The sequence below is a fragment of the Narcine bancroftii genome, chromosome 6 (genome assembly GCF_036971445.1).
Source record: "Narcine bancroftii isolate sNarBan1 chromosome 6, sNarBan1.hap1, whole genome shotgun sequence".
In the NCBI taxonomy this organism is placed as follows: Eukaryota; Metazoa; Chordata; class Chondrichthyes; order Torpediniformes; family Narcinidae; genus Narcine; species Narcine bancroftii.
In genome coordinates, this window is record NC_091474.1 from 95557716 (window position 1) to 95573044 (window position 15329).

At 42.7% G+C, this 15329-nt stretch overlaps 1 protein-coding gene across 26 annotated transcripts in view; it reads right to left on the bottom strand.

Annotated features, from left to right (window-relative positions):
• LOC138736376 (sorbin and SH3 domain-containing protein 1) overlaps window positions 1–15329 on the bottom strand; it is a 222825-nt gene that overhangs the window by 129165 nt on the left and 78331 nt on the right. For all 26 annotated transcript variants that reach the window (XM_069885797.1, XM_069885793.1, XM_069885801.1 and 23 more), the window contains exon 2: window positions 8133–8188. In XM_069885797.1, the coding sequence (XP_069741898.1) occupies window positions 8133–8142 (10 nt within the window). In that variant the 5' untranslated portion in view covers window positions 8143–8188. The remainder of the gene's footprint in view (window positions 1–8132; window positions 8189–15329) is intronic.

Below are 15329 nucleotides of genomic sequence, written 5' to 3' on the forward strand. Positions count from 1 at the left end.
TCGAGTACTTCGACGTTAGGGATGAAAGCGCTCCAATGGATGTTGAGGATGGAGCGGAGACAACGCTGGTGGAAGCGTTCTAGGAGCCGTAGGTGATGCCGGTAGAGGACCCATGATTCGGAGCCGAACAGGAGTGTGGGTATGACAACGGCTCTGTATACACTTATCTTTGTGAGGTTTTTCAGTTGGTTGTTTTTCCAGACTCTTGTGTAGTCTTCCAAAGGCGCTATTTGCCTTGGCGAGTCTGTTGTCTATCTCATTGTCGATCCTTGCATCTGATGAAATGGTGCAGCCGAGATAGGTAAACTGGTTGACCGTTTTGAGTTTTGTGTGCCCGATGGAGATGTGGGGGGGCTGGTAGTCATGGTGGGGAGCTGGCTTATGGACATTACAGCACAGAAAAAGACCCATTTGACCCTTCTAGTCTGTGCTGAATTATTTTTTTTGCCTAGTGCTCCAATGACCTGCACCCAGACAATAGCTCTCCATACCTCTCCCATCCACGTGCCTGTCCAAATTCTTAAATGTTAAAATGCCCGCATTCACCACCCAGCTGAAATCTCATTTCACACTCCCACCACTCACTCTGTGAAGAGGTTCCCCCTAAACCTTTCCCCTTTCACCCTTAACCCATATCTTCTAGTTTGTATCTTACCTACCATCAGTGGAAAAAGCCTATCTACATTTATTCTGTCCATTCCCCTCATAATTTTAAAAACCTATCAAATCTCCCCTCATTCTTCTATGCTCCAGGGAATAGACTTTAACTTTTCCCTGTAACTCAGTTCCTGAATTCCTGGCAACATTGTAGAAAATCTTTGCTGCACTCTTTCAATCTTATTGATATTTTTCCTGTAGTTAGGTGATCAAAACTGTACACAATCTTCCAAATTTGGCCTCACCTACAACTTTACCATAACATCCCTACTCCTATACCCAATATTTTGATTTATGAAGGCCAATATGCCAAAAGTTCTTTACAACCCTATCCACCTATGATGCCACTTTCAAGGGAATTATGTATCTGTATTTACAGATCCCTCTGTTCTACTGCACACCTCAGTGCCTGACCATTTACCGTGTATGTCCCTTCTTGGTTTGTCCTTTCAAAGTGCAACATCTCACACTTGTCTGCAGGAAATTCCATCTTCCATTTTTCCAGCTGGTCCAGATCCCTCTGCAAGCTTTGAAAAATCTTTCTCGTTGTCCTCAATGCCTCCAATCTTAGTGTCATCTGCAAACTTGCTGATTCAATTTACCACATTATCATCCAGATCATTCATATAGATGACAAACGACAATGGTCCCAGCACCGATCCCTGAGGCACACCACTCGTCACAGACCTCCAGTCTGAGAAGCAATCATTCACCACTACTCTCTGGCTTCTACCGTACAGCCATTGTCAAATCCAGATCACTACATCACAATGAATACCTGGCATCTGAACCTTCCTGACTAACCCCCCCATGTGGGACCTTGTCAAAGGCCGTACTAACTTCCATGTTGGAGCACCCTTTCCTTCATCAACTTTCCTGGTAACTTCCTCGAAAAATTTTAATTGTCAGATTGGTTAATCAAGATCTACCACGCACAAAGCCATGTTGAATATCCTTAATCATTTTATGGATATCCAAATAATTGTATGTCTGATTTCTTAGAACACCTTCCAATAATTTACCTACTGCTGATGTCAGAGTCACCAGCCTATAATTTCCAGGGCTACTTTTGGAGCCTCTTTTTTAAAACAGAAAAATGTGAGCTACCCTCCAATCCTTATGGCAAAGTTTATTTTAAATATTTCTGCAAGAGTCCCTGTTATTTCTACACTAGCCTCCCTCAAGGTACGAGGGAACACCTTGTCAGGCCCTGGGGATTTATCCACCCTTATTTTCCTTTAATACAGCAAGCATTTCCTCCTCTTTAATCTGTATAGGTTCCATGACCTCACTGCTTACTTCCCACACTCTGTGCTAGTTTCCTGAGTGTATATGGATGAAAATAAAAATATTCAAGGTCTCCCCCATCTCTTTTCGCTCCACATTATCTGCCAAAGCAACCTCCTTTTAGCTTTCCAGAATTGTTTCATGAGGTTCTTCTTGTATTTTTTATACTCCTCAAATACTTCATTTGCCGCAGGTTGCCTACACTTGCTCTACTCCTCTCTCTTCTTCCGAATCAGATCCCTAACATCCCTCTAAAACCCAAGGTTCCCTCTGCCTGCTAACTGTGCCTTAAATCCTGACAGGAACATACAAACTCTATACTCAAAATTTCACCTTTGAAAGTCCTCAGTTGCGGAGTCCAGAGGACCCCAAAAACCAGCAGCAATAGATATGCACCACAACACAGGGTTACTTAAACTAAAGTAGTTTTTAATTATAATTGAATGAAAAAAAGAGAATTAAATTTTAACTTATTACTTAACCTACCTAACCTACTTAATCCCCCCTTTAATACTAAGCGCAGGTGTGTGTAATGTATATTTAAGATTAGAAAAGTTCTTTGGATCACAGTCCAATCTCACTGGTTGCAGAGAATTCTTGTACTGTGCACACAAGTTAACATTAACAAAGTTCACCAGTCTTTGGTGCTTAAGAGGCAAATGGTTACCACTCAGGAGGGTTCTTGCTGGTTTTCAGAGAGAGATTCCTTTTCCAGGACATCCTCAACTGATTCCTTCTCAATCAGTCTTGTTGATGAAATTTGCCCCCTTCAGGGTTCTCCAGATGATCCTCTTTCTTTCAGGTCACCTTTCACACCGCCAGTCTTTTCCTTTGATCAGGCAGCCTTCCAAAGTTTGCCAGCTTTGTCCTTCTGGAAATAATTTCTGTGACTCCTCTCTCTATTTCACACCCTCCCTTCTGAGAGCAAAACTCTTCTCCTCTGCCTGCAAAGGACTGAAATCTCTCCTCCCTCCCACCCCCGCATCGACATGATCTACCGGGATCATTATCTGAAGAGGGTGCGCAAAATTATTGAGAACCCCGCACACAGCATCCTTCAGCTGCTTCCAGAGGGGAAGAGACACAGGAGGATCAGAGGATCAGCTTCAGTGAGAAGGCTGAATGACCAAAGGAACTGTTCACACTGACCATCTGGGACTCTCATATTCATGAAACAATATTTATTTGCACAGATGAAATACCTGTCCTACATATGTACAGTTTGTCTGTGTGTGTGTGCTATGTCCAGTTGTGTGTCTGCGAGTTTTGCACCGAGGACCGGAAAACGTTGCATCATCGAGTTGTACTTGTACAATCAGATGACAATAAACTTGACTTGATAGCAGCATCAGGGACAGTGGTGTAACCGCATGTAACTCCCTGGGATAATAAATTTAGAGTATAAAGCCAATTTGAATTCAATTTTTTTTAAAATTTTTTATTTTTCACACCATAAATCACATTAGCCATGATATACACTATTTCTTTTTCACACATATACAGTGACTTTTTCTCCCCCCCACCCCTCCCTCCTCCCAAGCCACCCCACCCACACCCCCCCTCTCATCCATTTTAGGTATACAATCTAGTTTGCATTAAGCCAGTCAGACAATGTTGTCATTCAACAAAAATACACCAGAAATTCTACTGAGTCCATTCTTTTCTTTCCTTCTCCTTCCATCAACTTAGGTAATGTTTGTCCCCGGTAGGTTTTCGCTATTGTATTTAATGTAAGGCTCCCATACTTGTTCGAATATTTCAATATTATTTCTTAACCTATATGTTATTTTTTCTAATGGAATACATTTATTCATTTAAATTTAGTAGTTTCTTCCTTTTAATTTGGTTATGTATTCCATTAATATTTAAAGTCATATAGTTCAGCGTAGCTCTTTTATATTTTGTTTATCTTCTCTTTCCGTTTTTCCATCATTACCTTTCCTCCTTTTCCATTTCCGTTTTCTTATTTTCAACTCTTTATAAGTCAACATTCCTACAACATCCAACATTTTCCTTATTCTCCTATTTCTATCTTATTTATCCCCAATCTCCCCTTCCCCTCCTGAGTTGTCCTTTATCCCTTGTCGGACAACCACATCTCCCCTCTCCATTTGGATTTGCGAATCCACTCGCAAGCGTCAACTGATTTTGCAGTGACCGCTATTTCCCCCCACCCCGCCCCCCCCAGAAAAGATTTCACTTTTCATATGTCACAAAGGTCACTCTTTTAATTCCCTCCTTATTCTCTCTATTCCATTACCTTCCCTTATTAATTCTTGTCTATACTATCTATATTTTCCTCTAAGTACAGATACATTCACGTGTGCACATTGTCTCTATTCACTCTTATACCTCTTTACCCGCATACATATCAATCGTGATCATTTTTACTCTCATTACCCGTCTTCATCCCTCAGTCTATTTTTGTCTTTACCCACATACATATCAATCGTGATCATTTTTACTCTCATTACCCGTCTTCCTCCCTCAGTCTATTTTTGTAATTGTTCTGCAAATTTTCGTGCTTCTTCTGGATCCGAGAATAGTCTGTTTTGTTGTCCTGGAATAAATATTTTCAATACCGCTGGATGCTTTAGTATAAATTTATACCCTTTCTTCCATAAAATCGCCTTTGCTGTATTGAACTCTTTTCTCTTCTTTAGGAGTTCAAAACTTATATCTGGATAAATGAAGATTTTTTGCCCTTTATACTCCAGTGGTTTGTTGCCCTCTCTTACTTTTTCCATTGTCTTCTCCAGTACCTTTTCTCTTGTCGTATATCTTAGGAATTTTACTACAATAGATCTTGGTTTTTGTTGTGGTTGTGGTTTAGAGGCCAATACTCTATGTGCCCTTTCTATTTCCATTTCTTGCTGTAGTTCTGGACATCCTAGGGTCTTAGGGATCCAATCTTTTATAAACTCCCTCATATTCTTGCCTTCTTCATCTTCCTTAAGGCCCACTATCTTTATGTTATTTCTTCTGTTATAGTTTTCCATTGTATCTATTTTTTGAGCTAGTAGTTCTTGTGTCTCTTTAGTTTTTTTATTAGATTCCTCCAATTTCTTTTTTAAGTCTTCTACCTCCATTTCTGCTGCTACTGCCCGCTCTTCCATCTTGTCCATTTTCTTTCCCATTTCTGTTAAGGTCATCTCTATTTTATTCATTTTCTCTTCTGTGTTGTTTATTCTTTTTCTTAAATCATTAAATTCCTGTGTTTGCCATTCTTTAAATGACTCCATGTATCCTTTAATAAGAGAAAGTACCTCCTTTATCTTGCCTTCTATTTCACTGTACTCTTCCTCTTCCTCTTCTTCTTCCTCTGGGTTGGCCATCTGTTGTTTCTTTGTTGCCCTTTCCTTCTCTTCTTTCTTGTTTCTATTGTCTTTTGTGGTCTCTTCTTGCTGCAGGTGTTCTGCAGCTGTCGTTGCCGGCTGTGGAGATCGACTCTCCAGCTGGTCCCCCCTCCCGTCGGTGTGTTTTTTTTCATGCGCATCGCGCACTTCTACTCGGCTCAGCGAGCCATTTTTGTAGTCCATTATTTACCGACCTGAGGGAGCGGGTTTCTCTCTCTGCAGCGGGCCTCTTCGGACAGGTAAGGCCTTCACCTTTTTCCTCCTTTGTCTTCTCTTCCTCTCTTCTTACCATTGCTTTCGATTTTTCTTTTTTTGTCGCCATCTTCTTTCCACCTTTATACTCACTTTTCTGTAACTTTTATTTCTGTGCCTTTGTGTTTTCCTTTGTTTTTCCCGACTTTTCTGGAGAGGGCTGGAGTTCACCGTCCGGCCACTACTCCATCACGTGACTCCCCCGAATTCAATTTTTACATGTGGAAATTATTTTTAAACTACAAATGGCACAGTGGCATAGTTGTTAGCTACAACAGGGCCAGTGACTTGGGTTGGATCCGCCAGTCTGTAAGGAGTTTGTATGCTCCAGTTCTCAATGTGCAGGTTCAGGGGTGTATATGCACTGCCAGTCCAACAATAAGAAACACGCACAAATCTGGCCCATCGAGCCTGCTCTGCCATTCAATAAGATCACGGCTGTTCTGACAACGAACTCATTTCCATCACCCTACCTTTTCCCCATGACCCTTAATTCCCCTACAATGCAAACATCTTGTCTTAAATATATTTAATTTATGATTCAAGATTCCTTTATTGTCATGTAATGGTACAGAGCATGTAATATTACATGAAGCTGCCTCTGCCTGACGTAAGACAAAGAGTCACCATTAGCACTATCTGCGCCTGAGGTCGCCACCATTGCTTCCTTGGGCAGAAAATTCCACATATTCGCCACTCTCAAGGAAAAGCAGTTCTTCCTCATCTCCGTCCTCAGTCTATTCCCCTGAATTTTGAGACCGTATGCCTAGTTCTGGTCTCACCTACCAATGAAAACGACTTTCCTCCCTCTATTGATCTCTTTCAGAATTCTATATATATTTTATGTTCCTTTCTCAGTTTTCTAAGTTTTGAGGTGACTTAATCTCTATTCATTAATTAACATGCTTGAGTATTAAAAGTAAGTTTACTGTTTGATTTAATGTTATTTTTATAAGGGGATATTAAGTCGATTATTTTAGAGTTGAGATTGACTATCTACCAAACTGAATTTTTACGTTTGGCTTTGGCTGTTTCTAAAAAAAAATGTTTGGCTATTATTTAAAAATCCGATTTGGTTTTAGGAATGCAAAGATGGCACGCTGAAATGACATCCCGTATTCCTTTAGAAAAGGTAACGTATAATTTGAGGGTAAATATCATTTTTTTGTAAAAGTATGGAGCCAATATTTAAAAACTCTTTAATCTCCCAATCCACTCCGGTGGATGTCTCGGTTTCCACAGCTAAAAAGTAGATTTTAGTTGTTCTTAGTGATGATCTCCTTTCTTTCTTTGTAGGTAGGTAGGGGAGGTGGGAGGGTGTTAGTGGGGTGGATGAAGGAGGTTGGGGGTGTGTTATTCAATTATTTAATGTCTGTATTGATATATTATAACTATGATTTAAAATTGTAAATAAAATGTTTTTAAAAATTAACTAACATGCTCATCTCCAGAATCAATCTGGTTAACTGCCTCTAAAGCCAGTGTATCTTTTCTCAAGTGTGGAGACTGGAACTGCACGCAGTATTACAAACAAGAAAGTTTGTCGACACTGTGATTGTAGTTTACACTAAAATACTGGAGAAACTCAGCAAGCGACGTAGCAAAGATAAAAATAGCTAGCCAACCTTTTGGGGCCTGAGCCCTTCGTCCAGGTGCAGCCTCACCAGAACCGTGTATAGTTGCAGCAGGCCTTCCTGCTCGTAACTTCTGGGGAGTGACAATTGCAAATTCCAGAGGGCAACCGTTTAAGGTGAGGGAAGGAAAGTGTAGGGGAGATGTCAGAGGTAAGTTGTTTGTTTTTACACACAGTGAGTGGTGAATGCCTGGAGTGGTGGAGACTGGTACAATGGGACATGTAAAATCCTCTTAGAGGAACACATGGATCTAAGAAAAATAGAGGATTATGGGTTTGAGGGAGGGAAGGGTTGGATTATTGTGGAGTAGGTTGGCATGACATTGCAGGCTGAAGGGCTTGCAGTAATGTTCTGTTCTGGATTCAGTCCCTCCAGTGATGAAGGCCAACATTCCATTTGACTTCTCAAGGGCAGTATGGCATTCTGACTGATTGCTTCATTGTCTGTTATGGAGGTTCCAATGCACAGGACAGGAAAAGAACATCTTTAAGAGCTGGTTACCTAAGAAAGCGTCCTCTACCATCAAGGAGTTACGCACTCTTATAACACCAGCAATCCGAGTTTGAATTCAATGCTATCTGTAAGAGTTTGTACATTCTCCCAGGATCTGCATGGTTTCCTCCAGGTGCTCCAGTTTCCTCCCATCAGGGTCAGAGGTTAATTGAGATATTTGGGAAGAATGGGCTCATGGGCTGTACCACATTAAACACTGTGCTAACAATATGATATTGGTCCCTAGCTCCTTGATGAATGAACTCAAGGCCAATCAGTTCACTCCAGATTCCAGTGATTGTTGGTGCATTTCAAACAGACTAGGCAATGAATGAAGAGGGGATGAAGACCAACTCTGCTGTCCCTGTCAGTTCAACAGCTGGCAGCCCTTGGGATGCCTTCCATCCAAAGGATGAGGGCAGTTCTTCGTATTAGTTGTGAGTTGTGCACATACCTGAATTCATTGCGACGCTTGCACTTGCTTTGTGAACTTCAAGACTCTCGTTGTCTCTGCAATACAAAGCAACCACAGTCAATGCCACCCACCACCTTTGGCATTTGACCCAACAGAGAACAGCCAGAAACCCTCTCCATGTTTCAATTGTGAACAAATAACAATGCAATATTTGGGCTTTAACCCAGAGGCTTCTCAACCTTTTCACAGTCAATGAATCAATCACACATCAGAGATAATGTCAGGCACGGTTCTAAGTTCAATTGAGCAGGTCACGTAACATCTGTAAGGAAATAAAGGGTAACCAATGTTTTGAGCCTGGGCCTTTCATCAGGTACATGAAAAAATAAGCCAAAGGCTGAATAAAAAGGTGGGGAGACGGGCAGGGGGAGAGGGAGGAAGGGGAATGGGGAGGAATACAGGCCAACAGGTAAGAGGTAATACAGTGGAAGGGTAAAAGAAAAAAAAAACTTCCCCTCCTTCAAAGAACCAAATTCCTGTGAGTCAACATCTCTGAAGATTTATCCTGGGGCCATCATGTCATGAAGAAGGAGTTTGAGGAGGTTTGTCACCAAAGACTCTTGTAAATTTCTATAGGTGGAGAGCATTCTGACTGATTGCTTCATTGTCTGTTATGGAGGCTCCAATGCACAGGACAGGAAAAGGACATCTTTAAGAGCCGGTGACCTAAGAAAGCGTCCTCTACCATCAAGGACCCTCCCAGGCCATGTCCTCTCCTTTCTGCTACCATCAGGAAGGAGGTACAAGAGCCTGAAGACAAACACCCAATGGTACAAAAACAGCTTCTTCCCCTCCGCCATCAGATTTCTCAAAATAAACCACAGACACCACCTCACTTTTTTCTCTTCTTTTCCACAAATTATTTATTTTTAAATAGTGTATTAATGGAAATGTAATTTATTGCAAATTTTACACCTGTAATGCACAATACCGCTGTCGCAAAACAACAAATTTTTTGACACATGTTAATGACAATAACCTCATTCTGATTCCATTTACAGCATTCCAGGTACACAATATTCTGAGTAAAACTTACCTCTGACATCTAACCTAAATTTTCTTCTTAAACATTCACCTTAAACAGATGTCCTCTGTGTGGTGATACACCACTAGCCGACTGCAGGGTGCAACCTGTGTACGTGCAGGAAGAGCACTGGAGGACAAGGCCACACCTGGCCGGCTGTCAATCAGCCGACCTGAATGGACCAAGCCCCATCTGGTCGACTGCCAATTATCTGCTGGGATATAAACTAGATCTGGCCCCTCGAGGTCGATCTCAGGGCCAGCAGAGCCACACTCACAGCCAGCTCTGTGGAAGTTTGTGTGGAATAAAGCCTGTTGAACAGACTTTGTATTTTAGAGTCTGCTTTTCTGCTCGATAGCACATCACACTCTGGTATTTGTTATTGTTGCTCCAGGAAAAAATGTGCTGGCTGTCCACCCTATCTAAGCCCCTCTATTAAGTCACCTCTCACTCTTGGTCGCTTCAAAGAGAAGAGCCCTAGCTCCGTCAACCTTGTTTCATACATGTTCTCCATTCCAGGTAACATCCTGGTAAATCTCCTCTGCACCCACTTCAAAGCTTCCATGGCCTTCCTGTAATGAGGTGACCAGAACTCATACTGAATGCAATACCCTACGGGTGGACTTGGCCACACTATTTAAGCATCTACCTGCCATTCACTCAACATGATGCTGAAGAACGCCAATTATATGCACCGTCTATTTATTTATAAAGAAGGATAAACTGGGCAATGCAGCATTTCTACCGTGTACCGGTCCGCAACTCTGTTCTAGATCTAGACTATCACTAGGATTTCTTCCCCAGAATAGCTGGTCATGTGGTTCAACTCTGCAAGGCTCTTGCACCATTATTGGGTAAGCCAGATGTTTCACATACAAACAAGCAGACGTGTCAAATTAGCGCAACAATCACTTCTACCAGCACAGTAATTCATTAAAAAGCCAGTCTGACATTGGAACTTCAGCACATGATCTTTGCCACCAAGGCAATACTGTAAACCCATAAGACATCAGAAGTAGGCTATTCGTCCTGTCAAGCCTGCCCTGTCATTCGATCATGAGCTGATCATTTTCCCCCTCAGCCCGGCCTTCTCCCCATAACCTTTGATTTCCTGGCTAATCAAGAACTCTGTCTTATTGTCCTGGTCTCCACAACAGCCTGCAACAGCAAATTCCACAGATTTACCCCCCCCCCCCACCCCAGCTGAAGAAATACCTACACATCTCTGTTCTAAGCAGACGTCCTTTCAACCCTGAAGTTGGGCCCTCTTGTCCTTGACTCTCTCACCATGGGAAATAACCTTTCTACATTTACACTATCCATGCCTTTCAACATTCAATGAGATCCCCTCTCATTTTCCTAAATTCCAATGAGCACAGGCCAAGAGCTGTCAATCGCTCCTCACAAAGTATCCCTTTCATTCCCGAAATGATTTTGTGAACCTCATCTGAACCCTCTCCAACATCAGCATATCTTTTCTTAAAGAGGAGCCCAAAACTGCACACAATGCTCCACATGAGGTCTCACCAGTGCCTTATAAATACCTCAACAGCACAAGGGCCTGATTGGAAATGGAGTTGGGAGTAGAATGTTCTGCAGCTTTGGAGAAAGGATGGGAGAGCATACTTAAAAAGGAATACAGGGCAAGCACAGGAAGGGGATAAATTTTCCATCAGAGAGAATTTCCATCAGTGCAGTGATCTCTCGTACAATATTCCACCTGACCAACTTATAATGCAGTATCATCATCAGAAAATGTATGGCTCCATATCATCCTGGATCTATTTGAAAGTGAATTAGAACCAGAATCAGAATTTATGGTCTTGAACAGATCACAAAATTTCTTGTTTTGTGGCTGGGTCATGGTGCAAATGTTGCTGTAAATTACATTTAAGAATAAATGCCAAAGGAAGAGAAGGCAAGGCAGTGTCTGTAGTTCGTTAGAAATCTCTGAAGGGTGACTGTTCCTGGCATTACATCAGGTGCACAGTGCAAAGCTCCAGCCACGAAACCAGACCCAAGTGTTTCTTCCCCACACTCTGCTTCCTGTATATTGAACTCGGCTGTCAAGCACAGGCCTAGCTTAATTGGAACAATAGTCCAAAGCCAAGCAATGTCTGAATGGCTTTAATATCTTTACAGATTAAATGCCTCGAGACTTCTTTTGGGAATGAGACCAGGGGTTGAAGCAGGCCAGAACGAATGGGTGAGGCTTTCAATAGCAAAAGGAGGCAGCCCCTGGGCTTGCTCCACTCTTCAGCTGGGATGCCGCTGATTGCCTTCCCATTCCCTGCAGTCCTTGGTCCAGATCCACTGCTGACTTCAGCCCAAACAAAAATCCAACTCTCCCAGTGTGGAAATTTTCAACTTGATTCCCAGAGACAGCAGCTTCTTAGGGAACAGGGTTCCAGAATGACACCGTTCTTTTAGAAATAACAGCACAGAAAACAGGTCCTTTATCCTTTCTATTCTGTCCCAAACTCTTATTCTGCCAACACCCACTGGCCTGCACCAGTCTATAATCCTCCATACCCCTCCCATCCTTGCACCTGTCAAAATTTTCCTTAAATGTTAAAATCGAGCTCACATTCACCACTTCATCTGGAAACCCATTCCACACTCCCACTCTCCCTGTGTAAAGAAGTTCCCCCTAAACTTTTCTCCTTTCAGCCTTTCCCTGTTTAGCCTTAACTCGTGTCCTCTGGTTTGGATCTCATCTAATCCTACTTGCGTTTACCCTATCTACACCCCTCATAACTTTGTATACCTCTATTAATCTCCCCTCATTCTTCTTTGCTCCAGGGAATAAAATCCAAACCTGTTTAACCTTTCTCTGTATCTCAGTTCGTGAAGTTACGGCAACATCCTAGTAAATCTTCTCTGCTCTCTTTCAATCTTATTGATAGCAGTTCTGGCCTCACCAATGCTTGATACAACTTTATCATAATATCCCAACTCCCGTACTCAATACTTTGATTTATGAAGGCCAAGATCCCAAAAGCTTTCTTCATGGCCCTATCTACCTGTGACACCACATTCCAGGAATTACGTATCTGTATTCTTACCATTCTATTCTATTCTACTATACTCCTCAGTGCCCTACCAATTTACTATGATACCTAACAGAGCATTGTAGTTTGAAAACAAACCATGGGCAATATGGGCAGGCTGTTACAGTTCCATTTCTTTGCCCCTCTGCTCTCCTTGAATGACATTAATCACCTGAATTGGATCTTTTTTTGGGATTGCTTCAATCCGCAATCCAAAGATGTGCACCCTTGCATTACTTAACGATTGGCGATGAGCTTGCACAGCATCGAACCTTCCTACCTCCCTTCTTGAAGCACTGTTCTTGACCCAAACACAGGCACAAGTTGAGTCTCCGCTGGTGTAAAAACGCACAGAGATGCTGGAGGATCTCAGCCGGTCTCACAGCATCCGTAGGAGGTAAAGATATATCACCGGCGCTTTGGTTCTGAGCCCTTCTTCAAGCAAAGAACAGGAAGGCATCTGACACCTTCCTGTTCTTTATTTATTGCTTGAAGAAGGGCTCGGGCCCAAAACGTCAGTAATATATCTTTACCTCCTTTGGACTCTTTGAGTTCCTCCAGCATTTTTGTGTGTTTTTACTACAATCTACAGACTTCAGTATTTTATTACACTGGCGTATCACAGCTCTCATGGGAAGGGTACAGTTTGTATTGAACTACTGTTCTTCAATTAACTCTCGTGCTCAGAACCCAAAACATTCTGGTCCTTCCCAGCTCCGAGGTTTTCCACAATGCCTCTTTTGCAGGGTATAAGGGGAAGGAGCGCAGACATGACCTAACTGGCAGAAGTCACAAAGACTGAAAATCCCTGACATAAACGACACGTGGATTTTATCTTTTATAAAGTGAGTGGTTGGAGTCTGGAGCTTCCTAAGATTAAAGAGGGCAAGGCCCCATCTTGACCACATTTTACAGGAGCACCACGGTGGGTGTCTTGTCTGGCTAAATCATCGTGTGGTTTGGTAGCTGCAAACCATAAATCAATATTAAGAACCATCAAAACGGCCGAATAGATTATTGGGGTCTCCCTTTTCTCTAGTGATGACATTCACCCAGAGCATTGCTTAAGTAGGGTTCAAAGAATTATTGAGGACCTTTTCCATCCAGCACACAGTATCTTTGACCCAGTACCATCAGGAAGGAGGTACAGGAGCATCAAAATCAGGACTGTCAGGGTGGGAAATAGCTTTTTCCTGCAGGGTGTGAAATGGATGAACAGTATCCATAACAATAATTCATTATTCATATATATATTTATTTAAAATAATATCTTTATTTATATATGTGATTATAATGTGCTGTGATTTGTGTCTGTATGTATCCAAAGAAATACTGTTTCATCAGGTTGTATAGATACAGTCAGATGATAATGAACTTGAACTCAAACGAGAATTGGATATGTTCCATAGAAAAATAGGTTCAAGAGGAAGCCATTTGTCCCTTGAAGCCTGATCCAAAAATTCCTCAGTCCAGAATCATGAGACTGAGACCTTGGTTCTAATCCCACACAGCCAGGGAAAAGGGCTGTAGGGAAAGGGTGGAGCAGTAGGACAAGCTGGATTGTTCTTGCATGAAGTCAGTACGAACTTGATGTCTCAAATAGCCTCCTTCCTTGGAGGAACTCAGTGTTTCGGTCATGGCCAGGTCTCGGGCAGGACAAGAGCAAGCAACTCAGCTTCTGGCAGCAGTGGCTGTTTGCCCCATTCTGGGTCTTGGGAGCTGTTTAGGAGGAACCTCAACAAAGATTTCCAGACCTCTGGGAAAACACACGCTGCTAGAAGGAGATGCACTGTGGTCTCATTCACCCCACAACCCCTCAAGGGCATCATGTGGTGGGGAATTGAGACAGAGCTTGAACAGGGAGGGTCTTCTCACCACTGCCCAAGCAAGATTGAGAGCTGGGACAACAAAGCCTTGTGTGAAACCATCCAACAGAACTACTCGTCTCCTTTGTCCCACAGGTCATGGAACATGCCTTGAAAATGAATACCTGAGTGATGCAGTCATCCTCAACTATATGTCAGAGCTGAGGTACAACAGGAGGACTCTTCCAATGCAATGCAGAGAACGTGGACCCCAAATTGCACAGAGCAAGTGGCCACAAACAGCAAGGTGTATTCACAAAATCAGATCATTCCGATCTGATGGTGTGGGAATCATCTCCAAATCCCTGGATATTGAGATCTGCGGGAACGTTGGAACAAACTCAGTTGGAATAGAAACAAACTTAATTCAACATTTCTCCACATTCCAATGGATTTACCAAGTGGCAGCACACACCCTGACAGCACTGTGGGCGTGGTCACAACCCAACAGGACCAAACCATGGCCTGATCTGGAAAGTAGACAACAACTACATCCACACACACCCATCCTCCAGCAATGGTCAGTGCATGGGACTATCCCCCAGTGAGGGTCAGTGTGCATGAGGTCATCCCCCATTGAGAATCAGTGTGTGTGGGACTTGTTCACCTCTGAGGGTCAATGGGTGCAGGACTGTCCTTCAGTAAAGGTCAGGGCGTTCCCCCAGAGTGAGTCAGAATTTGTGGAACCACCCCCAGTGAGGGTAAATGCATGTGTGACTGTTCCACAGTGATGGTCAACGTATGTAGAACTGAACCCTAGTGAGGGTCAACATGTGTGTGAGACCTGTCCCGCAGTGATGATCAATGAGTGTGGGACCTTCCTCCAGTGAGGGTCAGTGTGTGGGACCCATCCCCCAGAGAGGGTCACTGTGTGTAGGACTGCACCCAAGTGAGGGTCAGTGTGTGTAGGACTGCACCCGAGTGAGGGTCATTGTGTTTGTGATAAAACTTAACCCTAAATCTATATTGAATTGGAGAGTGTTTTGAATGATTGAGTGTTGAACTGATGTTATAATCAGCCTACAATCCAGTTGCTGAAGAATCATCTTTTCCAATACATCATGCAGCTGCTGTCAATTCCTTAAAAGGTGCGGAAAAGTGGCCTCAGATTTAAAATGGATGAACAAGTAAAGGATTCTGTGAGGAATGTAACTATGTTGGCTTTGCACACTATAACATTGTCATGAGACATTGCAAGCCTTCAGGGATTTTGTGGAATGATAGTGAGTCTCACGTA